Below are 27,674 nucleotides of genomic sequence, written 5' to 3'. Positions count from 1 at the left end.
AGAATTATAAAATGAATTCTTTAACTTATCTTGAAGACTAAATATTCTTTGTCCAAAAGAATCCAAATTCTAAAGGAAATTGTCTAAAGAAAGAATCTTGACACAGAATGTGATTGAATTACACAAAAATATTTTGCAATTATGTTGCAAAATAAAAATAAAAATGTAAAGGCAACAAAACAGAATGAATAGGGGGATGTAAACAATTATGTTAATTTTATTTTCTCTTCGTATTTTAGGGACGATGATCTGAAGAGTGAAATCCACATGGCCAGTGAGTCGAATTGGTTGGATATGTTACCAAGAGTAATGTAAGTATTTAATCAGTTTGTATTTATTTTATTATTACTTAATATTCTTCTAGTCTCACTCTTTTATTATGGGTTGTTGTCTCTTTTTTTATTAATTCGTATTTTTTATTTTATTTTCTAATCATCGTCAATACACTGCTGGATAATGGTCTATTCCAGGCTTTTTGCAAGATTTTCTGTTTTCTCTGACTTTCGTCCAGTTTATCTTAACTATTTTTCGAACATCATTCACCCGTTGTAGTGGTGATCTTCCGACATTTCTCTTCGTTATAAAATTCTTCAGTTACTTTTTGATATTGCTTTGGTTGTGTTATGTTTCCCCTGAAAAATCTTAATTTTTCAAGTTAATAACTTATCGTGTGTGTGTAAGAGATATTGTTATTAACATATTCCAATCATTTTAGGACTGTTTCTGAAGCCAGGTCATATGACGAAACTACAATTCCACCTCCAATGAAATGTCTTCGGACAGACTACGATTCAAAGCCTTCTTCTCAGCATCCTAACGATGTAAGTATCATTTTGTTATACATAATTCTAGAAATAGATTTTGGCAGATCTGGCAATAAACCCCACCAACGGGTTCCCGAAGAAGACGAGAAACTGAAAACGCAAGACAAACACTGCGAAAACTAACAATTATAGCGACATAACCCTCTTGTGCACAGCGTAGGTACTCAACAAACGACTCCAACCATTAACTTAAAATATTGTCGGGGAATATCAAGCCGGTTTTTTGACAAGGTAGATATACAACTGATCAGCTATTCACGATGAAACAAATTCTGAACAAATCATGTGAATATGACATTGACGTCTACAGCATATTCATAGATTTCAAACAGACCTACTCAATTAATAGACACAAGTTATATCAAATATTGCATAGCTTTAACATCCCCCAAAAGTACATCCGACTAGTAAAAACAACAATGGACTCGTCAACGGCAATTGTCAGAATACAAAACGAGCTCATCGAGAACTTTTCAATAATCAGAGAAAACTTTAAGAGGAGTACACCAAGTGGGGCCTTACAATTAATATACAAAAAAAACGAGTACTTAGTTGTAAGAGAAAAACCAGAGAGCCTACAAAATGAAATAGGAACTATAAAATCAACTGAAACATTCACTTGGGAGTCCAAATAACATCAAAAGCAGGCCCTAACGAAGAAATACATTCCAGGATTGGCCAAGCAAGATCAATCACTAGACAGCTACACGGACTATTGTGGAATAATAAAGTTACAAAAGAAAGTAAAAGAATAATTTATAAAACAATAATAGAAATGGACTATATAATCCATTAGCCGAACTAAGTGAGATATAAGTGATAATAGAAAACACAAAAAGAAAGCTGAGAGTTTTTAAGGAAAAGTCCTAAGGAAGATATTTGGACCTATTAACGAAAACGGATTATGAAGATCCAGGTACAACCATGAACTCTACAAACTGTTCATAGAGGTTCCGATCTCAGAATTTGTTCTTCAACTTCAACTTCAAAGACTTCGATGGGCTGCTCATGTAGTGAGAATTGAGGTCTAAATATTGACGAAAATATACCTAGAAAGTAAAATGTAGAGCATAAGACCAATAGGGATCCCACGGAAAATGTGGAAGGATGAAGTGGTAGCGGACGAGTAAAATTTGCTAGACGTGAGAACTTGGAAAAGATCGGCGCGAGACCGGCAAAGTCATAGACATACTTTGGAGGAAGTCCAGGCTCGATTTGGGTGACAATATGGTTTCTGCCAGGGTAAAAGTACAGTGGATCCGGTGACCGATGTGCTCCGGGCGGCACGGGGAGTTGGGGCTATTCATCGGTGGGTCGTCCTGATTCTCTTTGACGTCCGAAATGCTTTTAATACATTGCAGCGGGGTCACGTAATGGGCTCTTTGGAAGCAAGGAACTGTCCTGGGTATCTGAGGAATGTGGTCGCTGATTACCTTTCCGAGAGGAAGATTGTGGTGGAAAATGTTGTGATGGTGGATGTAACGGCTGGGGTCCCGCAGGGCTCCGTCCTGGGTCCGACGTAGAAATACCAACTTACAAGAGGCTCATGGTACGCGTGGACAGAACTAGTCTGCTGCGGGTAGCATGTGCCTACAGAACTGTGTCCGCTGCCGCTCTGTGGGTTATCACCGGCTGTATTCCTTTACATGTGCTGGTAGGTGAAAGGGCAAGGATTTACAGTCGTAGGGGGCGGAACATTGGAGAGCGAGAAATGAATGAGATAAGACTGGCCGAGAGATTAGTCTCAATTGGTCAGAGGCAACAGGAGTGGGAGGCAACACGTGATGTGTCGGAGTGGACGAAGTCACTAATCCCGAACCTTCGAAGCTGGGTGGACTGTGGGCATAGGCATCTGGATTATTATCTAACGCAAATGCTCACAGGCCATCAGTGCCTTTACTGTGGTTTTTCGGATACTGTGACACACACGATGTTGGAATGTGAGCGTTGGGCGGATGAAAGAGAGAAGTTTGTAAGAGAGTGTAACTGCAGAATGTTTGATTCCGTGAGAGATGATTCTGTGAGAGAAATAGTGGAGAAAACGATGACGGATGAGTGGTGGTGGACACGGATCCACAAATTTATCAGGGAGCTGCTCTCTTCAAAAGAACGAGAGGAGAGGGAACTCGCAACAGAATTCTAAAACAAGCGAGTAGCACCTTGATGGGGTTCGGACTGTCGCAGGCCGAAATAAGAGCAAATGAGAGACAGACGACGCGAGAGAGATAGCAGCCTCGCTAAGGCAGGGGTTGAAAGTCCTTGGTGGTGCGTGTGGGTGTAGTTTTCTCGATGAATGTGTCGGAGAAAGAATGGGAATCGGGCGATATCAGGGCATCAGAAGAGATGTTTGCCTTAACCGGCCCTTCCATCCTGATGTCTGGTGTGACAGAGGAGAGGTTTTTAGTTGGACGCCAACCGTCTCGGAGTGATGACAGGACGAGATGTCAAAGGTCTAAATTCCTTGGGCATCTCGCCCTGGCACAGCTTCGCTAGGGTACTAGGAACCCAACACTACCTGTGTGAGTCACAGGTGTCTGTATGCCGATTTTCCTTCTTCTCTTTAAAGATGTAAAAAAAGGCTCAATTTGGGTTCTAGTGCCATTGGAGAAAGACAAGACAAAAACTGAATAAGTACTTGATCAATGAGAAATTTAAAAAATGCAGAACAAAATGAAACATTATATAAACAGAAGAAAACTTACCAAATACTAAATTAAAAACCGAAAAGAACAAGAAATGGAGGACGTCCCTTTTAAAGAGAGACAAAATTTCACGCTGGAGCAGACATGAAGTGCCTAATCCCTGGAATGAAGAAAAATAAGTTATACTTAATAATACAAATACCAAGACCAACAATTAATGCAATATTTAAAAATCTGTATATTTTCAGGAGGCGAACACGATGGCCGAAAGAGACTTGGGGTCTACATTTATGCTTCCTCATACTCATCTGTACAAACCAGATAGGGTAAGTATTTTGGGGTAAGAACCTTAAGAATAAAAATATCGAGAATAATAAACTTCGTAATGAGCATTAGTTTATCAATTTTTTAACATGTGCCGTTACTGGTTTTTTCCACTGGCATGTATTAACTATATCTTCTTTCTTCTTCTTAAAAGTCAAGGATAAAAACAAGGTAAATGTTTACCTCTTACAACGAAAACCAAATATCTCTGTGTTGGAAACAAAGCAGAGAACCTAGACCTCGAAAATGCACAAAACATTTCCAGCTGTTAGAGCTTTGACTACTTGGGTGTTACTCGGGACATCTCAATGGTATACTGTGGAGTAAAAATGTAACAAATGGAAGAAAATTTAATATTCATGAGACAATGAATAAAAAGACATCCATTATAGCGCTAAAATATTTCTAAACAAGAACGATTGAGGAATGATATAATAAAATAACGTATGGAAAGAAGAAAATATAACTCAAGATCTCGAGAAGAAACAACTGAGGTGTTATGGGCTTGTCCAGACACCCAAAAAAAGTCCTAAGTGGCAACCACTAGGACGTCGAAAAAGGGGATTGAGTTCTAATGATTGAAAGTCATATAAAGATGTCAAATGCATAGGCTTAGTTGTTAGAAAATACATTTAAGAATTACAATAAAATTACAGTAAAAAACACATTCAGAGTTTTTTTTTAATTTTATACAAACTTTAAAAAATCACAAAAATGTCACAGTATGTTAACAAGAAGACAATATAATATAATACAATACTTCTATTCTATCGCTGATGTACAATATATCGAAACATAAAGCCAGGAGAAAAAGTAACTTATTTTAATTAGAGCTTAATAAAATATTTTAAAAAAACTTAAAAAAAAAAGCATGGAAAATTAACTTTATTGTTGGAGACACCAAAGCAATTAAAAAAAGCAACTATTTTTGACAGAAAAGACTCAACTATTCAAACGGCATTCAAATTGAAAAAGTATCAAGTTACAAATACTTGGGTACTTCAATAAACGAAACTGGAGACCAAAACAATGAAATAAAAAGACGTATCGAAATTGCCAGGGCCACTTTCATAAAGATGAGGAAATTCTTCTGCAACAGAGGTATAAGCATCCCTCTCCCATTAAGAATGCTAAGGGGCTACGTATTTAACACGCTATTATACGGTGTAGAGGCCTGGACTCTCAAGCAGAACAATATAAAAAATATTGAAAGTTTCGAGATGTGGTGCTACCGTCGAATGCTGAAGATAAGTTGGGTTGAAAGAGTTACACATTTTGAAGCAATGCGAGGGATAGGAAAAGACCCAGAAATTTTGTCAACGATCAAACAAAGAAAACTCGAATATTTGGGTCACGTGATGAGAGGACATAAATACGCATTACTTCAAAATATAATGCAAGGAAAAATAGAAGGAAAACTGAATCCAGGCCGTAGAAGAATGTCATGGCTGCGTAATTTGAGAGAGTTTTTTTGGCTGTACCACTAATGAACTCTTTAGGTCAGCTGTAAACAAGATCAGGATAGCCTTGATGATTTCCAATCTCCGATAGCAGTGGCACAAGAAGAAGAAGAAGCTCAACTATGACGAAGAGAAAAACAAAATATAATGTGGCTTTCTATCTATGGAAATTAGACTTTGTACGAAAAATCAGCTAGATAACAAAGTTGTCTTTGTTATCTAGTTAATAACAAAGACAATCAAAAATCGTAATTACTTTAAAATGCCACAAGAAAATAGCTTCAGAACAATAGATAAGATCTAGATAAGAGAAGGGAGTGTTCCAAAAATGTTGTCAGCCTTACAGCGGCCACCTCACTTTCGGAGTACGGTACGTGCGACAGTCAACTGCGCATAAGGAGAGGGTGGTTTTAGTTGGTAGGCAGGATAATAGATACCCGAATCTTTGGCACTGCTATCTTTAGTACTTTAAATTAAACTAAAACCCAAATTTTAGGGACTCAAAATGGAGGTAGCATAAAAAAATTTCGAAACCCCCCCTCAGGCAAATTCTGGGTGCGCCACTGTCCTGAAGATATCCTATACCGACCACGTTACTAACCAGGTCGTTTTATTGAGAATGCAAAAAGGAAAAGAGTTAATAACCACAATAAAACAGCCAAAATTGAATACCTCGGTCACATCATGAGGAACAGCGAAAGATATGGGTTGCTGTAATTAATTCTACAAGGAAAAGTAGAAGGAAAATGAGGACCAGGATGGTGAAGGATTTCCTGGCTAAAAAATCTACGTACGTGGTTCAACACAACAACCACAAATCATTTCGGAGCAGCAGTTTGCAAAATACACAATGCCATGATGGATAGGCCCTACAATAAGAAGACCGTATTTAAACTCACGGTATTATTTTTAGGCTATTGTATACTTTCTTAGGGGGAGTTTTTAGTGGTTGTACTTTTATATTTCCAAGTTTAGTTTTATATTTTTTAATTTGTTTGAAGAGACCTTATTTAATATTATTATTTTATTTATTTATTATTATACTGATTTAATTAATACTAATACCCAATTTTCTTTTCCAGGGAAGCGATATTTCAGGATTCGAATCGCTTTAGCAAAACCACACAACAAATTTTGCTGCGGTGATCGATTCACTAAAAAAATGTGCCTTAAAAGTGTCGTGTCAGTGCCTGTGGTATTTTATTTATTTATAAACTGTTCTATTTTATTTTATCATACAATTGTTTTTAAAGTATCCCCTATTGTATAAAATTGTATTTTTATATATAATTTTTACTTTAGCCATAACATGTTTTGACTGTACAAATGTGTGGGGATTTTTGAACGAAAAAACTACTGGTATTTTAGTAAATGAAAACGTTGAAAGAGGTGTATGTATAAACGTGCCTTGTAAAAATGTTAAAATGCTTTCGAAGACGATTTTTAAGTTTTACAGTTTATTTCCTTGTCAAAACAGATTTAATTTTACGATCATCTGCAGAAATTGTATCAAATTTGACAACATCTAAGTTTTTTTTCCAATATAATATACCATTGGTATAGGTATACCATATTTAGGTTGTTTCTTAAATTACGACAAAAAACTTACTAATTAATGATTTTATAGAAGAATAGCTGCTCTAGTTTGTCGATACATGCATAATTATCTCTATAAATACCTTTTCCTAGTTCTTTGCAGCTGCTCAGAACAACTGACGCAATAGCTGCATTTCTTTCCTCATCCTTTGCAGCTGCTTAGACTAATCAGCAGCTAATGCAGCTGCTTAGATGTTTCAAAATTAGCAATCCTCTCCTAATCCTTTACTCATAAATCTGTGCACTGTGTTACTTTTAAGTGCACTATTTGGCCTAAATTTGCATTCCTTTTCTGGTCTTAAGTAGCTGTTTAATAAAATTTTACAGCCAAACCTGCATGAATTTCCTGATCCCTTATAGTTACCTTTAAGTGGCCAATTATTAACAATAATGAATGTGCCAAAAGTAGCGATCCTTCTCCGATCCCGTGCAGTTGTAGTTCAAATGATGAATGCTCAAAACAGCATTTACTTCCTAATACTTTACAGTTACTTTAAAGAATTTGTTTACCCATAACTGTATTCCTATCCTACTCCTCTGCAGCTGTTCAGAACATTGGTAGTGAACAAATATGCATTATTTGGAGCTGTTACAAACTTTTGGTGATGTTTACAAAACAATAATTAAATTTTTATAAAGTCTATCAATAATTTACAATTAATTAAAAAGTCTTAATAAACTGTAGAAACTGAAGTGCCGTAATGTAAATTAAAAAAATATCTATCTACACTTTAGATGTAGATTACTTTATGATCTACAATAAAAGAAATAACATTTGGACGTGAAACTATAAAGTTATCTTTGAAAGTCTTCTAAAATTCCAGATAGTTTACTTTTTAAATTATAGTTCTGATAGAGACGTAAGAATGAGCGTGTAAATATGGAGCGAATGGTTTTAAAATATTTATATTAAGCATATTCTGGTCCTAATAATAAACATTTTGTATATTCAGGCAAGTTGAAGCAAAGTGCCAAAAAAGACTAACTGTTTTTGTATATTTCCATATTTTTTTATTAAAATGTTTGTAAAGTAATGAAATAATATTACAAAGAGCATATTGGAACGTTTTTACGTGTTTTTATTTGTAATAATTACTTTTCAGAAATAAAAGTTTTTAATTGTTTGTATAGTGTTTTTATACTTACATATAAAATTTGCTTTACCCTAAAATAAGGAACTTTTTCTACTACTACTAGAAACCTATTTACCTCGAATTTATATTGACTTTGTCTAATTTAACCCAACAATGTTCGCATTTGGATCTTTTCTATAATATCAGGATAATAGTTCAAGATAGAAAGTTTACAGTTTGTTCTAACTTCCCAGGTACCATCCTGCTATATACCTCCATATATTGTCTTCAGTACCTTTCTTCCTCGTGTTTCTGCATTACGTTCTCATCATCATCAGCCTTGAATACTTTTTTCTTCATTTGTATTCTTAACAGTAAGATATTCATTTGTATCCTTTTCACTCTTCAATTATTCCCAACATCCTGAAGTCATTTCAGTCAAATTTTTTGTAATTTTCGTCCCCTATAACCTAATAAAACCTAACATAACCCAGCAAGTTTCGCAACTCTCTGATCCATCTATTGGTCAATACTGTGAGAATATGTAGTATAACCTTAACAGCTGTATACCAGAGGTGTTAGAATAACAAGCCTCATATGTACTTGACCACATAACAATGCCAGAATTTATGAAGTCTCTAATTTTTAACTCATTAACCATCCTTGACTTCCTGAAGTCATCTCAACCGAGTTACTCCTAGCAATTTCCATCCCCCATTACCACTACCAACGTTTACAAAAGAGAATGCCGGGAGATGATAAAAAGCAGGTGACTCGTGACCTATGAATCAAAGACTGAAAGTTTCCAGTAACATTCGGATACGATAGTCTGCTTTAAAAGAAAAACGGCATGTGGCACTCCCGAAGTGACTAAGGAGAGGAAGCATAGCTTTCTTATTGTCTAAGCAAGGAGAGATAATTTTCATTTACTTTAAATTATTTTAATTTATTTGATTCGATAATCCATTCAATTTGATCCTATAATAGATTCCATTCGATAATCGATTCGGTTCGATAATCGATTCAATTCAATAGTCGATTCGATTCAATAATCGATTCCATTTGATAATTGATTCGATTCGAATAGATTCGATATTTAATTCGATTCGATTCAATTCGATAATCGATTCGATTCAATTCGATAATCGATTCGATTCGATCCTATAATCGATTTGATTCGATAATCGATTCGAATTGATAATCGCTTCGATTAGATTCAATATCCGTCCGTAGCCTGCAATAAGAAAGCTATGCTTACAAAAACATTGGATAAGTTAACAGAAGAATGCCTTGGCGTCAAAAGTATTACGACATTGCTGGCAGAAATAATAAATTGTAAAAATAATAGTTTAAACAAAGTGGCCCAGGAAAGTTACTACGAATTAGACATAAAGAGAAAGAGAAAGAGAAAGAGAGAGAGAGAGAGAGAGAGAGAGAGAGAGAGAGAGAGAGACAGACAGAAAAGACAGAGAGAGAAAATTAGTTAAACCATACAAAAACCTGGGTTACGATGAATAGATGAATATTACAAGTTATAGTATGGTGATATCCTTAAGGGAGAAACACTACAGAGAAATTGAAATTGATCAGAAATGAAAATTGACAATGATGTTCCTCAAATACAACAGCCTATCACATCATGCAGAATTTCGGAAAGAAATCGCACAAAAGAATAACAGAGCAAAATAATTTTGTAATTAAGCAAATTGAGTAACAATTTTAATTATTTTTGGTTGAAAACGAAATTTAAAAATGTAGTTTGCTTCTACCGTATTGTTGGTTGCCTACATTAAGAACGGACTTTAAATTTAAGTTTTAGTATTGAAACTTTACCCTTCGTAAATTATTATTTAAGTAATACACTTAATAATAAATAGTAATATGTGTGCAAATAATTAATACACTTACTTAAGGTTTTTATCATAATTATTTTTTAAATATAATGTTGCAGTATGACCAGTTTTAAATTTTAAATGAAATTCCCCTAAATGTTTGCAACTCAAGACACGACTTTCCCGCATGCGTATTATTGGACGATATATCCACCCATTTTTTGTCTAAAAGTAATTCATTTATTTTCTTCCATTTTCAGCAGTTTTTTGTGTTATTTTTGTACTACTAGTGATATCTAAGTAAGTGCTTTATTTATACAAACAAATATACTTTCAGAAAAATATTTAATAGTTTATGATCATTGTTAATTTTTTATGTATTAAAACCGCTAACCGCTATAAACAGTGTGACATTTTTGATCTTTGCCAGACTTTGCTACAAGAAAATATTTGTAATCTTCGTCATCAAACCGGATTTTAAAAATATACGTTCCTAACCATATTTATCTGTGAAATATTTACTATGTGTAAACAGATCAACAGACCATGACAAAGAAAAAACATCGAGGGGGACTATTAGGATTATATAGAGCAAAAAAACCAGTTGATTACACGTTATTAGTGTATTAAAGCATTTTGTGTTACTTACAAGATCTTCGTTTGTTTTTAAAGTATAATTGGTCATATAATTTCTCACCCTTATTGGGTGGTAAATTTTAGGATGACTCATCCATCCAATATTTTATTAATGATTGGAAGCTTTTGTTTTCATTTTCGACTAAATCATAGTATTTAAACTGTTTCTTTTATTACTTATTTTGTATTAAATTATATTTTTCATTACTAATGTTGCTGTACCTAAAGGAAACTATAAATAATTTAAAATACCATGAATTTGAAAGATGTTGAGATGAAAGATGAATAAAGTTTCCATTTTCTACATTATTAAATTGTTTTTTACAGACAAGCAAAAACATATTTTTGTTTAAAGCTACTACTTGTCAGAAAGTAATGTGTTATAAATTTGTTGAGTTGTCAATGTTTGTCATTAAGTACCTAATATTTAAGTTTTTTTCGTAAAAAAAGAAAATTTTTTTCTTTTCTCTTTTTCCATCTTCTTTTCTCAAATTCCAAGGTAGTTTTGTTTTACTCATATTTTTTGAAAATAGTTGAAATTGTACCACTGTTTGGCTCAGGATTCTTTACATGTTGTAATTGCTGTTGTAATTTGTATATTTTTGCAATTAATTTCAACATCATCATAATACCAGTTAACAATTGAAACACTTTAGGGGGCCTTTTGTACATTGCATCATATTATGTTGCCAATCTTGCCATCAATTTTCTTTTTCTTGAAGAAAAAGTCTCACAATCTGTTCGATTTTTTTTTTGACATGATCAGTATCAGGAAATGTTTTTGTATCAGAACCTGGAAATTCTAGAGCATATCTACTCCATCCTTTTAATCCTTTATAGTACTCCATCATTGTACTTTTTTTATTAAGATTTTGACATCCAAATATGTTATAGCTGTATTTTTAGAGTTTAAGTGTCCTGTAATATAAATAAATGATTTTATCGTTCAAAGAGTATTCTTTCACAAAAGATACATCAATTTGTAATTACATTTATAGTTTAGTTAAAAAAAACACTGTTATAAATTAATAAATATTAATTAAATTAAATTAATTAAATTAAAACTATTAAGTCAAAGCTTTACCTAGTAAATATGCAATCTTATGCAATTAGATTGACATTTTTTAGAAATTTTAATAAAAGTCAAATATAGTTAATCTAGTAGATTTTGGGGATGATACAAATATATTCTTCTTTTGATCAATTATGCCATTTGATAACTGAAAATTAAGAAAAAGCTCCAGGCTGGATAAATTCTCTTTAAATAAAGAGGAAATACAATTTATATGCTTTACATTACACATTAGAAGAGACAGTATCCCTGCAATGGTGCAGATCCAGAAAAATAAAGTCACTCTGATGGAAACAACAAACATTTTGGAAATTTATGCAAATCAAAATATAATCTGGACAAAACATATTAAAGAGTTAAATATATAATGATGAAATTCTATTCCACTAATAATATGTTAGCCAATTTCAATCCTTCAAAAACTTTTTTTGTGACTATTGACAAAGGGTGGTTTTTGACCTTTGATAAATTACTTTTTATCTTACAATATACTGGATCTGATAAACAAATCTTCATTTCACATATTTAAACAATATTTAATTTATATAATGTATTAATCCATGTGTGTGCCCGAAGGGTTAGTTTTTACTGTACCACTTAAAAATAGGAAACACACTTTAAAAGCACATAATTTTTGAAGATAAGTTTTATATAAGCTCACTTGCAAATTTTTATAAAAATTTGTTTAGTACTTTAACCCTTAGTCTCCCTGTGGTACTATTGAGTACCACCAAATTTTGGTACCCTTATATCCTAAGTATTGAAGTAGATCTAATACTAACCACATAACTTTGCACTCACGACTGTAGTTATCAGATGATGTTTAATAATTCAAATGTCATTCAAATGTTTTTGTTTTAAAAACAAAATAAGATTTGTAGGTAGTCTAAAGGATCCTTGGAATCAAACAGCGCTTTTAGCTTAATGTAAAAAGTTATGGCCAATAAAATAAGGCGGACTTAAAAGTACCATTGGTAACTGTCAAAATTTAAACATGGTGGGAGACTGAGGGTTAAAATTCCTAGATTTTTCAAGTTGTTGCCATGAAAAATTGCATTATGGTCCAATATTTTTTCATTGTCAATTTTTCACTTGAAATATTAACTTTCTCGTCATCACATTCACCAGAGATTTTTCATTTATATAAATGAATTTTGTGCAATTTAATTCTTGTTCTTGGTTCCTTTGCAAAATCATTATTAAATTTTTTTTATTTAAAGTTCTAAGATATTTATATTTGTGTACAGGTGCATAATGAACCCTTGCCTTACTACTTGTTTAATTTTGATGCTTTATCTATTTTTATGTGAGCTGCACTATAATCTAGGTCTGAGAAGGAAGGCCACAAAACATTTTTTATCTGGATGAAAGCTCCTGCATTCGTTAATAAGCAAAAACATAAAGGTAGAAGAAAGAATACTTAAAATATTTCTTTTATGGTTATGTTAATTACATTCACTCAAATTTAAGAGGTATGCTTTAGATAAAGTAGCATAAAAGAATGTGGATTTATGATTGAATGATTGATGTGACTAAAATAAAATAAGAGGAACAATAACACAGTTAAACTTAAAGCTATTCATTAACTAATAAATGACTTAATGTCAAAAATTTCATCTGACAATTGGCAAAACACCATAGTACATGTCATTGCAGAGGAAAAAATCTTTCTTCTTATGTAGAAGAAATTTCTTTGAAAAATAATGAATGTAGTGATGGTGATGTTATCTAATCCAAAGATATTGATATTTAGGTATGTATAAAATATCTGACCCTATTAACATATTTCTATTTCGTAAAGTAATGTTCTCTTCTACTCAGGCGTGCAAATCTGACTGCATACCTTAAGACATGCTCTTACTTGCATTTTATGTTGTACTGGATTTGAAGTTTGTCTGATTGTCTCGTAATTTTGACAAGTCCAGTGTTTTAATTTGATGATTCTGAATATTTGTAATTTGCACAGTACATATGTGACTAATATGTATAGACTACCCAAACTTAGTTTGTGAGATGGCGAGACAATCTTTTGTATCTTTGTTGCCATGCTTTCTTGATTTGCTAATATTACATCTAATGTGAAAAGTGATCAGTGGGCAGGCTTCACTATGGGTAGGACTAGGGATGTTTTAAGTAGCTAGTTTTGGAAAGACTAGCTAATTTCTTTCAACAAAATAAAAAACAACTTTTTGCTGTAGTCTTGAGAAAGTTGGCTAGGACAGAGCCCTGACAGGAGACCCCCTAGGCCCTAGAGTGTAAGGTACTCTAGGAGATGCCGTGAAGGACTGTGCCTTGGCTTGAACTCAACGAATATGTACATAATATTTTGAGAGTTTTCAAGCCAATTGACCAATGGGAAAGGTATTCAAACGGGGCGATGCGAATAGATGTGCTCATTGGTCCAAAGACTAAGGCATGTGATGGCAATATCTTGCCTTTGGATGAGTCACTGAAAAATCTCCCAAGATCCTACTTGGTAAACATTTATTTAAAATCTACTATATTTTCTACTATCTACTGAATTTAAAATTTTCCCACTAAATTAGTAAGTTGGTAACCATGAAATTGGGCAGTCTATAAGTTTGCTGGTTGGAATGGCACCTCAGGCTTTCCAACTTGACTGGTTTTCTTTCTGGTAGTCGATATCTTGCGGTTATTTTGTCTTTGTGTCAATTGTTATTTGCCTCCTGTCGTCTATTAGGCTGCTTTTGTAATTTTTGTATGTGTAAAAAAATGTAATTGAATTGTTTTTGCGCGTTTCTTTTCAATCAAATTATTCTAAATGATATAAAAATTTCCCCATTCTACTTCACATATTTTTCTCCTTTTTCCTAATTTATTCCGAAATTTGCGAAATCATTACTGATCTAATAAACTAACGCGACAAAAACTAAACGAAAAAACCACTTAAGGTTTCAAGATAATTTATGTAATCTTTTATATGACACCTCTTATCTACCGCATTAAGTTTAAAATGTTTTCTACTGACTATTATCGATTTGGAGCTTCATTAAAGTGTGGATAATATAAACCTTAGCAGGAAATTTGGTTTTTAAAAGATTTTACAGCAAAAACGTTTACAGAGTGGAACAGCCAAATGGAATAAATTCGATAATGAAAAACGGGATGTGGCACTCCGGGAGTGATCGAGGAGGGCAAGCATAGCTTTTTTATCGTCTACGGAGCGACGGTTTTTATTTTATTTTTATTTATTCGATTTATAATATTCCATTCAATATTCGGCTCAATTCGATATTCGATTCGATAAGTCTAATGCTGTCAGATCAGTAGATCGTGTCTACCGTTCCGTCGTTCCACGCCTCCCTATTCACCGATTTGGATCCCTCTCCACAGATTTGGAAATATTCGGTTGAGGCACTGCCGAACATTCATTTGGTAATGGGCTGGTGTTCTGTCTTGCGGAAAGTATATCATTTCGCTAGAACTTGTGTAGAATGGCTATATACAGTGATGAGTGCCTTAAGAACCGGCAAAATAACGCAAAAGATAGAAAATATAATACGTTGTGAAATAAAAAGAGATGAAAGTAGTAGAGGTGAGAAATAATCGGTAGAAACCTATAATTAACATTTTAAATCAATAGTCTCACACCTTTAGACGTTAGCTTCGAGCTAAATCACCTCGGTCATAATTATTATGTGTAACGTATGTGTGACGTATTTCCATTTTTTAATTTCACATAAAGTAAAAACTGATTGACCACAATAAAGCAAAAATGTGAATAAAATAATTTAATTAATAGTAATTATTTGATTAAAGTTTTAAATTATTAATCAAGAATAATTTCTACTATGATGTGAGGATTTCATACACTCTTGTCACGGAATAATCACTATCTTTCGTGGATTAGTGGTAAGAACTCGACACAGACGTCGCAGACGATTAGAGTTCAAAACCCACATGTGGTTTTTTTTTTTAAATTGAAATTATGCAGAGATCGTTTTGCTTAAGTAAAAACTCTACAAAATTAAAAAAAATATTATAAATAAACGTATTTACAATATGTTCAAATAAGCCTTCATTAGCAGCAGAACAATAACCCAAACTGTCACTAAAGAAATATAAAAGTTTGATGGATCAGAGTTCAAGTCACGATGTTCTCATGCAGGCGCTCAAATCAGGGGTTCAAATCCCACATGAAAGTTTTACTTTTTTAAAAATTTGAAATTATGCAGATATTATATCGTTTTGCTTTAAATCACTAGACATTTATTTCAGTTTTTATTAGAAGTGTTTATAGTAAAACATGAAAATCTTATTGAAAAAACAATGTCGTACTTTCGAAAATAAAGTAATAATTCTTCAAACATAAAAGAACGTTCTAAATAAATGTACTTCCAAAAATATTTAAATAGTTAGAAATTCTATAAAAATAAAAAAAAAATTATTCTAATGAAATGTATTTACAATAAATGTTTGAATAAGCCTCCGTTAGCAGCAGAACAATAACCCAATCTAATATAAAAGTTTCGTCTAACATTAGTTAATGTTTCTGGACTAATACCTCTCATTGAATCAGAGATCTTTTCTCTTAATTCTTGGAGAGAATTAGGCCTATCGTCTTCAATTCCATATAGCTTGGACTTGATATATCCCCACATAAAAAAATCACAAGGTGCAAGATCAGGTGATCTTGCAGGCCAAAAAATATCTCCGTGGCCACTAATCAATCGATTAGGAAAAGTCGCACTGAGATATTCACTGACGATGCGAGAATTATGTGCGGGACAACCATCGTGTTGAAACCATATGGAATCGAAAGGTATTGGTAAATTACGAAGGGCTGGGACAATTTGATTTTGCAGAAGTTCCAAGTATTTCCTCCCAGTCAACATACCGTCTATAAAAATATAAAAAATGGACCAATGATATGATTCCCTATTATCCCCAAACATTTACTTTTCGAGGACGCTGGGTACGAGCGACATAAATCTGACGAGGATTTCCTCGAGACCAATACCGAGCATTCATTGAATTGTGACGGCCCTGCAATGAAAACGTACATTCATCGGTGAACAAAACGTTCTCTAAAAAATGTTCATCTTGATGTGACATTTCCATTGCAGTTTGACAAAATTCTAAACGTCTATATTGATCCCCAGGGAATTGTTCGTTGGATTTATGAAGTTTATAGGGACGGTATCCATGTCTTTTCAAAATTTTACCTACTCTAAATCTTGAAATTCCATATTTTTCTCCGAGACGAGATGTTGATTGGGTAGGATTTTGCTCAATACTTGCACAAATTAAAGTGTCCCTTAGTTCCAAATCTGGATTTACCTCCCTTCGTCTACGAACTCCTCTTGGAGTGAACACGGATCCATAAGTAAAAAAATTACGTATAATAGACTGAATTGTTGATCGTGCTGGAGCCGGCCTATTTGGAAACATATTTACAAATTGTTGTCTAATCATGTTGTCTGATAATCCATTCACATGCCAGACAACAATTTGCACTTTTTCCTCGACCGTTAAAACCATTTTAACGAATTGTTTTTTCAATAAAAAGTTTCTGTTTACCGTGCAAAAACACTTCTCGGTATGTTATTATTTTTGATGGCTTGATGATTTGGTTAGCTGTAAAGCAGGCAGCTGTTCGCGCGCATCCATTACAATGTTGGTAATTGTTTTGAAAATCATTACCTGTATAGAGGAATTTATATTAACACTGAGAATTTAGTGATGGATTTGGCATTAAACAGTCTTAACCGGATTATTTTGCAATCACAACTGAAGACTGTAAAACTGAAATTGAATTTGAATTATTTTGTATTTCTATTTTTTAACATTGGAATAAGAATAAATTGTAAATAATGAGTTTTTCGAAAACTTTTTACCTAATATGTATCATATTTTCTATTATTTTTTGATTGAATAAAACAAAAATTTTATCCTTGGTGTGAATTGAACCTCCAATCTTCTTGTCACTAGACCACGTCTCTAACCATTACGCCAATTCTACACACAATAATTATTTTCGGATTGAACATACCTACCTTTAGTCTAATCAAATATTTCAGTTATTTTTATTATTAAATAAACTTAAAGATTTATAATTTAAAATCGCTAATAATTAATGTTTTTTACTATAATATATCTTAATTTATTCAATCATTTATTCTAACATCAGAAATTATTGAAATAAAATATTTTCCAGGTCATCCGTATAATTATGACTGAAGTGAAATAGCCACGTCAGGAACTAGCTTTATCTCATACTATCTCACAACTTAATCTGTCTTCTATCCTTTCCGCTATTTTGCCGGGTGGTAAGGCACTCATCACTGTATATGAAAAAAGGACCTGTAATATGATCTCCTACAATTCCTGCCCATACATTAACCTTTTCAGGATATTGTGTATGTTCTCTCATCTAGTGAGGATTTTCCCTAGACCAATGACGATAATTCTGACGATTAGCGTGCCCGTGAAGTATAACCCTTATCAGAAAACCTCATCATGTTCTAATTGAATCATTTTGCTGTCCAACATTGATATCATTTGTTCACAAAAATACGTCCTCGTATCAAAGTCGTCTTCCATTAGTTACTGAGTTGGTAGCATTTTATAAGATGTACTTATTTTGTTGTAATGTTTGAATAATCGATGAATGGCTAACATCAAACATTGGGCGGTTTTTCGACTAGAAGTATGTAAATTTTTCTCAAACTTAATACATAGTATCTAATTCGGCATCGTCACTTAATGTATTGGCAGCTACTTTTTTATCTGTCTTACATATAAAAGCTCGCGAAAATGCTTGCCCCTATTTCCCGCATTTCTATTTTATTGATTGTCCCTTGAGATATAGGCGGCAAATTTGGAAATGATTCATGAAATCAGCGAGCAACATCCACTTGTCTTAGTGTGTTATCTCCATAACCAATCATCTGTTGAATTGTTATTTTGTGCATTTCCGTTAAATGAAACATTGCCCTGATATGCAGTTAACTAAATCCAAACGGCAAAAGATCAATTGTTTTAAACTAAAGTAAAAATAAAACAATTATTCATTTTTTTATTTCGTATCAGTAAAAAGAAACGCTGAAATAGTTTTTGTTTAATTTTTCTTTATCAAGAGATACATGGGAAATAAGCGTTGAGTGTGTTATAGAAAATTTTATAGTACATCTGAAAACACTTATTATTTCCTAAACAGTTAAAGATAGGTTTAGTTCATTGTACGTGAGATGTCTAGAATATTCCGAGGAATCTAAAAATTAAATAATATAATGATTTAATTTATTTATAAGGTTTTTAATTAACAACTTTGTTTTAAAAAAGTTGTTCTAGGACCATTTTTAAATTAATTACTATTTAAATGGGAATAAGCCACAATTAAAGGTTAAAATATGTTTATTGACGTTTCAATTTAGTCAAGACAAAATTAGAAAGTGATGATACATTGGCAACTAGAACAAGACTAAATATATCAGCTATAACGGAGTTAATAACATTATGTACTGATAATACATACTTTCAACTAAATAATGAATTCTATAAACAAAGTTTTGGACTAGCAATGGGTTCTAGTTTATCTCCATTATTAGCCGATATATTTATGGAAGATTTTGAAACAAATATTATTTCTAAACAAAATTTAAAACCCTCAGTATGGTGTGACACATTCCTTTAAATGAAATAAATGATAAAGAAGAGACAATAAAATTTACCATGGAAAAGGAATATAATAACACATTACCTTTTCTGGATGTTTTAATCTCTAAGAACGATACTGGATACGAAACTCAGGTGTATAGAAAACCAACACACACCAACAGATATTTAAATTTCAAATCAAATCACAATATTAATATTAAAAAGGGAATTATTAAATCCTTATACGATAGAGCCAAAATTACTTGTTCTAACGAAAATTCGTTCTTGGAGGAAAAACAATTGTTAACATCTGTTTTATTAAAAAATGATTATCCTTCATCGTTTATAAATAAGGAATTTTCAACAATCGATCGAATAGAACAAAACAACTTAGAACGAGATCCTACAGCATATGCAAGGAATAATACGAGGAAAATAACAATACCATACATAAAAGGATTATCGGAAAAGCTTAAAAGGATAGGAAATAAATTCAACATTTCAACAACATTCAAAACAACAAACACGTTGAGATCTATTTTGTCCAAAACCAAACCTAACAATGAACAAGAAAGGACAAAGAATTGCATTTATAAAATACCTTGTGAATGCGATCAGTTTTATTTAGGTGAAACATCAAGACCATTAAATGTTAGAATAAGTGAACATCAATCCTATATTAAAAATAGAGAATTTGATAGATCTCAAATCTGTAAACACGCATGGGATAATGAACATAGGGTTCAATGGAATGATTCAAATATAGTTCTAAAAGAAACGGATGGTAAAAAGAGAAAAATCAAAGAAGCGGCTCTAATTATGCTAAATGAGACCAATTGTGTCGAGAATTCCTCGGCAGAATGTAGTAGGATCTGGTTACCCATATTGAAAGAGGAAGTTATGAAAAGGAAAATACCAGTATTGGTAAGTCAGTAACATATAGAGAATACATCATTTCTGTTTTTTAAATAACAAACATATAAAATCGGAATTTGGTGTTTATTGAAGGTAAACTAAATGCACGATCAAATACTTACCATGTCGGGATAGTATTATGAGGTTTTTTCCTGGTTTTTCCCTTATAATTTACTATGGAATCACTAACAGGAGAATTTTACTGTCATCATGGCATGTATTTGTCTTTTTAAAGACGAATTACATGTTATGATCTTTTCTGACGGATATTCTCAAGTTAAAGTTGATTTCATGTAATCGAATGAACTATCTTATAAGTAAAGTCGTCCCAGGAACGCAACTCAACAATATTGGCAATATCATTTTAAAGTCGTCTACTTTAAAAGTATAAGGTATGTCTGAATTGTCAATATAGATGAGTCAGATAAAATTAAATTATTAGAAGAATTGTTCACTAAGTAACAAAAAAACAAAATTTGTTTAATTTACTAGTGTTTGTATTTTGAGAACGATTTCCGAAGTGGAAATTGAAACGTCAATAAACGTATTTTAACCTTTAATTGTGGCTTATTCCCATTTAAATAGTAATTAATTTAAAATGCCACAAGAAAATAGATTCAGAACATTATTAGGACCATTTTTAACCGAGATATCATTTTTTGTTTATTTATTAACGTTAAGACTTTCAACTCTGGTAATAAATCATTCAACTCTTCAATTTACTATCACCATTGTAGATATAAAAAAGTTAATTTTTAAATTCGGGAAAAAGGAATCGAATGGATCGACTGGAATCTATTGAAATCGATTGGAATCGATTGAAATAGATTGGATTCGATTGGAATCGAATGGAATTGATTTTAATCGATTGGGATTGAATGGAATTGATTGTAAACAATTGGATTCGATTTAAATCAATTGGAATCAATTTAAATCGATTGGAATCAATTTAATTCGATTTTCATGCGATTTAAATCGATTCGAATTCGATTTGATTCGAGTGGAATCGATTTGAATTGAATGGAAGCGATTGGAATTGAATCGAGTGCAATTAAATGAGATCGAATGAAATCGAGTGGCATTGAATCGAATTTAATGGAATGGGATTGAATTGAATTGAATGGAATCTAACTGAATCGCGTTAAATCGAACGCATTAAATTCAATTGAAATTAGTTAAAATTTTACCACATCCAGTTTTTTTAATTTGTTTACTCTGTGTTATCATTCCCGTTCCATACCATACAAGTTAAACGTTTTACTTTGTTTTCCAGTTTGGCGGAATTTTCAACTTTTTATTGACGCTTGTAAAATGAAAGTATTTACTTTATTGCACCAATCGTAGATTTAGTTGCTGATTCAGCTTTTGATTCATCTGTGTTGATAAATACATTTCGACGTAATGTCACGACATTGATTAATTCCACCATTAAATAGACTAACTCTGTTATTTTAACTTCGAATCTTGATAATTGCTTTTCGTTCTGTTTACTGTCGAATACGTAGAATCCATTGCGGAGAGGATTATATTTGTAGCAACATTATTCATGTAATGCATGACTCGATGTACAACTTCTTCCAAATAACACTTTTGGCATGTTTTAGAAAACATTAATTACGTATAGACCAAATTAGCATCTGCGGTTGCTAGTACTCTTTCTATTAATAGACTAAATACATAGTTGAATATCCTTCTGAAATAAAAAGAATATACTAATTTGAGTATAATTCTGATAAAATTATACTTAATTTTATCAGAAATATAATATTCTATTGTTACAATGTAAAGTGGCCAGCAAGGAAACATATTTGCTTACGCACTGCCAATGATCGAATTTAAAATTTCCGTGAATTCATGATTGATACGTGATTTCGGCTACTTTTGACCACTTAGGACGCCTGATTTTGGATGAATAATTTCAGTTTTTATTTTATAGATAGATTTTCTCGTGTTCCATAAGTTTATTATTTTTTGGTTTTCTCCAAAATGACTTCTATTTTGCTCCACTAAGTTTTATTTTTATGTAAGCTTCGTTTCCCCAATTGCGCGCCTTCCTTCTACCCTCTTTTTGCTTCTATATGTCCGAATTTTTTCTTTTTCCTTATTCAGAATTTTTTTACCATTACTGAATTATCAATATGTTTTAGCAATGAAGCAAAGATAAGGAAGTAGATAATTGATTGAAAGCGATAGAAGAAATAACATAAGTTTAAGATACGGACATTGAGTAGCTCAAACAAGCTGATAAACTCCCAGATACAGTTAATGAGAGTTAGAATAGACTTAAAACAGAGTATCACTTTGGAACAGTCGAGAAATAAGATACTACAAAATATTCAGAAATTTTCAAAAAAAGGCCAACTTGAAACCAGAGAAGAAGAAGTAAAGAAGTTTTATTAGGATATAGAAAAGAAGCTGCTCATTTGATTAGTTGTTGCAAATGATTCAGACTAATACAGCACCAATTGTAAACCCCAAAATAACAATCAAACCTTCCCAAAAATTAATAACCTACATTAAAAGTCTCAAGGATTTTAATCATTTGTCAGTAGAAATAAGCAATACACTACTTAACAACACAGCAAAGAAAAACAATAAGCTACCACCAAAAGTATATCACGTAATTAATGAAGATGATAAAATTTTTATTAAATCTATTTCTGAAAGATGTAAAAAGAGTGTTTTCACAGAGTGGCCTGTAACCAAAAGCTCTAATGTTAGTGGTACAGAAATATTACTTAGTTTGGTAGATTTACACTCGCTCCACGCACATATTTTGAAAGTAAACAAGAATGCCGATACAAAAGTATATCTGCATGAGATTCTGGAAGGGTCTGAAATCATTCTACCTAAAAATGAAGAAATACAAAGGAACGAAGAACTAGATAGACGGTGTAAACAACTACAAGCTGAGCAAGCCAACCGGGACTACTTCGATATGACAAAAAACGTGGACAGCAGAAGAAAAGTTTATCCTGAAGACACTGTACGATATCAGTTGCAGCAAATGAATCGTCATTCGGTAGAAATCTTCCAGTTCGTCATGTCCGTTGCTGCTGGCTTCGCTTTCGGTTTTATTGGAGTGGAGATCTTAATTGGAAGTCTGGATTTTGGATTCAGGCTTGTACTTGGCATCGTTTGTGCGTTGACGGTGGCTCTAGCAGAACTTTATTTCCTAGCGAAGAAAATTAATGAGGATCTACAATTTGAACACGCCGTAGAACAGCATAATAAGAAGGGAATTAAACTAGATTAGATATGGTTCTTGTCACCGACTTTTTTCAGTGTTTTATTTCGTTCTCATACTTGTACTAAATAGTGACAGAAAAATTGTGTCATATCGTGTGCGTTTATTTTCTAGTTCCTCTACTAAGTCTTTTAGCTCTTCCTTTGTTGGATCATTGACAATCAATGGACGTCACAACAGAGACCAAATCCAGAATTGAAAAAACGAGATCAAGATGAAGCACAAATTTACCAACCGAATCTTTTGACTACCATTAAAACATCAAGTTGTTAAAATGTTACACATTCCCGGCTCTACTGTATGGTAGGGATGCATGGACCATGCAGGATACTGCTAAAACAGCTATCTATCTTTAAAATTGTATTTTTCTCCTATACAGGGTTGGCCACTCAAAAAGAGTCCACCCTGATATTTGGCAACATTCATAAGATTTTGCGAAAGTGCTAAAACAGGTCGATTTTTATTCTAAATCGGTCATCTTTTAACGATATAGATCTTCCTTCGAGTATCCTATCCCTTAAATTTGAAATAGGAGGTATAACATGTATGGCACATTGTTAGGTATTTCGCTCTAGAATTCAGACATCCATATTTTTTTTGGTATTAACTCTATTCTTGTGAAAAAGTATCAGTTTATTGAAAGTGTCCAAAAACTAAACGTTGCGCCTATGTTTTGCCGGTGTCAATTTCCGCTCATGTCAAAAACTACATTAAAACGAAATTTGCAACATTAACAGTAAACTTTTATAAATGTGACGTAAATAAAGTGAACTAAATTTTAAATTAACATATTCATAATTCCAGTTTGCTCATCAGCTACAACTATTTACTCAAATGTTCAAAAAAATATTCACCAACTTCCATACAATTATAAAATCGATGCTTTGGAGCATTTTAGGGGTTACTAGACTACATTCGTGCACTATTCGTTATCTTAGTTTTTCCAAAGAAGCTGGAATGGTATTATAAATCTTGCTTTTTAAATAACCCCATATGGAAAAGTCCAAGAGAGTTAAGGCTTATCCTCGAAAATCCTAACGGTAAAATTCAGTGCGATATCTATTTCAAAAATATCTTTCTTTACAAAAACAAAATCTATTCACGAAGAATAGTCTAAACGTCATCTTGTACTAAAGTTGGGCTTTTTACCTACTTACAACCGGACACCCACCCCCTGTAGTGAAAAGTCTTGGATCTATACAATAAAGCGAGCGGGAGGTCTTCTATTCAGTGCGGTTATGGTGTAATTAGAATAATAGGAGTATACCAGAGTAATATTATTTATTAAATAATTAATTCACAACTTAGCAACATACAGGTATGTATAACAAGATATTTTGAGGTCACAGTATTGCCGAATTCGTTTTTTTATGTCTTATATTTTCTTTTGTTTTTTTTTTGTTACTTTTTTACTGACAAATTGGCTTTTAACGTAGAATTACAGTTTGATGATAAATATTCTGAAATGAAAAATGTTGAGATGTGGCGAATAAAAACATTCATGAAATTAAAATGAAAGGATTTACATCTATTAATAGTGCGATTTATAAAATTAGTTCTTGAAGCCCAAATCGCGGGAGGAATATGTGCATCAGTTTTCAAATATTTATTATTTATTATATAATTTCTAAATTGAACCACTTTCACTTCTTTAGGTAATAATGTATCTGTTTTGACAACTAAATAAGTAATTAGACAAAATAATGAGTATTATTTTGAAATTATTAATTTCAAAACAGGAGTTTAAAGAATTAGAAGGAGGTAGTCCGGGCCCAGTTGAACGGTCAAGCTTATTTCAGTGGAATAAGTAGGAAGTGCCAAAACTAAATCATCTACATATCTTTTAATAAAAGGAATGAAAAAAGTGCAGTGTTTATAAACTACATAATTTCAAAAATCAGGATTTTTGACTATAATAAATTATTCTTTTATTTTTTTTTTAATGCATATTGATAGTATTAAGTCTTTTGCTTTCATTTGTCACCCACAGAATTACCCTATCTTTATTATTTTCTATCTCTGTTGTTATTGTAAAAAAAAGGTCTCTGAGATAAACAAATACAATAACTTTTAAACTAATTAATATATCGGTCCCAAATTTTGAGGGTTTGTTAAGTACCCCAATACCCAACTTTGGGTGGAACTCTAAAGTTTAAAGTTTAAGTTTACTAAAAGTTTTTAACAAATATCAATTGTCACTTATTTTGCAGTTTGCGAAGCAACAAATTGACTTTTCAACTTTCAAAAATCGGCATTTTGAAGCTTTGTCAATATTCTAAAAAATAAAATTTTGTAATTTTATGTCAAATATTTAGCTTTCTAATGGAGTGCAAAAAATAGACAAAAATCACGTTTTTTGCATTAAATTGTTAATCATTAAAAAACGGCTTAGAACTTTAGGCAGGAAACAGATAGGTTTTCTTCTTATAGGTCTACAATAACTAAAAAGTTGTCAACTACCTGGATTATTGAGTGTCACGAGAAAATCCTTATTACCCTGGACTAATATGACTGGACAAGCAAGTGACGAAACAAACTTCATATATTATGTAAACTTTACTAACAAAAACGTTTAAAATAAATATTCCAATAACTATAAATAATCAAATTTCATATTCAAATACTGCAAAATATTTGGGTATTACTCTTTAATAAGCCCTAATAATGTTATTCAACATTATTTAAGAGAGAGTGTATATATCTTACCTACCTGTCGGCGAGAATCCAGAAGCTATCGACAAAGACAGCCTGTACTGACCGAGAGAGAGTAACATTTAGCAGAACTTTAAGATTTTTTAAAAAGTTTATATTATCAAATAGCTGCTTTGTGTTACACTTTATGTTAAAAATAAAAACAGATTCGGAAAGTGGGTCAAATTCTGTAGTGCCCTATTTAAAAAAAAAAAGATTTACGTTTATTTTAACCAAAAATATTTGAAAAAAAATATTGTTTAAACAATTTATTAATTTACAACCAAATAGTGCACTAGAACTTTTTAAGACCTTTCATATAAAAAAAGAATCATCTCAATATCTGCCATAGTTTTTGCGTTATTTGATATAAACTTTTACATTGGAATTTAGCTATGCCCAGAATCGCGAGGAACGGCCTTAAATCGGTGGCTTATTAAATGCAGAGCAAGGTTACCGATTGAACTCTCTTGGACTTCTTCATATGGGGTTATTTAGAAAGTAAGATTTATAATAGCATTCCAGCTTCATTGGAAGAACTAAGATGAAGAATAGCGCATAAATGTAATGCAGTAACCCCTAAAATGCTCCAAAATGTTATTCGTAATTTCGAATAGCAGCTTTATAATTGTATGGATGTTGGTAGATATCATTTTGAAGATTTAAGTAAATAGTTATATCTAATAAGTAAAGTGTTTGGAATTATGAATTTACTAATTTAAAATTTAGTTCATTTTATTTACTTTACATTTAATAAAGTTTTCTATTAATGTTCCAAATTTCGTTTATAGTAAAAAATATAGACGTCTGAATTCTCCAGCGAAATACCTATCTAAAAAGGTAGAAGGGAGGGAATTGACAATTGACAGATATCTACGTTGGTAAGAAATTAACCCTTTAGAATAAAAATCGACCTGTTTTCATTTTCACAAAATCCAATGAATATTGCCAAATTTCAGGGTGGACTCTTTTGTGCGGCCAACCCTGTATATACACTTATTCCCGTAAAAAACGGTACACCAATAGTAAATTAAAAACCTGCAAACGTATCCATTCTAGTCAACAATTTGAAAAGCAAATGCTCTTACGCTTTTATCATCATCAGTTGGCGCTACAGACTTCGTGAGCCTTGGCCTGCTTCAAAACATTCTTCCATCCTTTCCTATTGAATGTCTGTCTTCTCCAGCCCCTCACTCCAATCTCCCTCAGATCTTCCTGTACATCGTCCAGATATCTGAGTTTAGGTCGCCCCCTTCTTCTTCTTCCGACCGGCCTGTTTAGCATAGTTATTTTAGTGGGATCACTCTCACCCATCCGCATAACGTGGCCCACCCACCTTAGGCGGTTTATTTTGATGGTCTTCACAATATCTGCATCACCAATAAGTCTATAGAGTTCAAAGTTATATCGCCTTCTCCACAGACCCTGTTCGTTTACTCCGCCATATATGGTCCTCAATAATTTTCTTTCAAAGACTCGCAGTAACTCTACATCTCGGATCGTCATTACCCATGTTTCCGATCCGTATGTGAGCACTGGGTGTATTATTGTTTTATAAAGTTTGCACTTTGTTGCTATTGACATACCTCTCGCTCTTAGTTGAGGGCCCAGGCCAAAATAACAGCGGTTAGCCACGCATATTCTTTTTTTTATCTCGTTGGATGTGTTATTTTTGTAGTCTACCAGTGATCCTAAGTAGCAGAATTCTTCTACCATTTCTATCGTTTCGTGTTGCACCTCTA

The 27,674-nt window shown here is 32.5% G+C and overlaps 3 protein-coding genes across 5 annotated transcripts in view; all 3 read left to right on the top strand.

Moving 5' to 3' along the window:
• LOC140445966 (uncharacterized) overlaps positions 1–7,970 on the top strand; it is a 270,222-nt gene extending 262,252 nt beyond the window's left edge. For 2 of the 3 annotated variants that reach the window (XM_072538434.1, XM_072538432.1), the window contains 4 exons: positions 240–311; positions 716–821; positions 3,715–3,792; positions 6,333–7,970. In XM_072538434.1, the coding sequence (XP_072394535.1) occupies positions 240–311; positions 716–821; positions 3,715–3,792; positions 6,333–6,365 (289 nt within the window). In that variant the 3' untranslated portion in view covers positions 6,366–7,970. The remainder of the gene's footprint in view (positions 1–239; positions 312–715; positions 822–3,714; positions 3,793–6,332) is intronic. The other variant, XM_072538433.1, reaches the window with a different exon arrangement.
• Positions 7,971–9,915: 1,945 nt separating this feature from the next.
• Positions 9,916–27,674, top strand: part of RhoGDI (rho GDP-dissociation inhibitor) — a 28,530-nt gene continuing 10,771 nt past the window's right edge. The window contains exon 1 of the mRNA XM_072538431.1: positions 9,916–10,051. The gene's annotated coding sequence lies outside the window, so the exon portion shown is untranslated. The remainder of the gene's footprint in view (positions 10,052–27,674) is intronic.
• LOC140447011 (transmembrane protein 199-like) lies at positions 22,145–24,120 on the top strand. The gene has a single exon (XM_072539599.1). It carries the CDS (start codon positions 22,435–22,437, stop codon positions 23,248–23,250), a length of 816 nt encoding a protein of 271 aa, XP_072395700.1. The 5' UTR covers positions 22,145–22,434; the 3' UTR covers positions 23,251–24,120.

The sequence above is a fragment of the Diabrotica undecimpunctata genome, chromosome 7 (genome assembly GCF_040954645.1).
Source record: "Diabrotica undecimpunctata isolate CICGRU chromosome 7, icDiaUnde3, whole genome shotgun sequence".
In the NCBI taxonomy this organism is placed as follows: domain Eukaryota; kingdom Metazoa; phylum Arthropoda; class Insecta; order Coleoptera; family Chrysomelidae; genus Diabrotica; species Diabrotica undecimpunctata.
The sequence above is the reverse complement of the archived record's forward strand: the minus strand, read 5'-3'. Positions and strand labels throughout refer to the sequence as shown.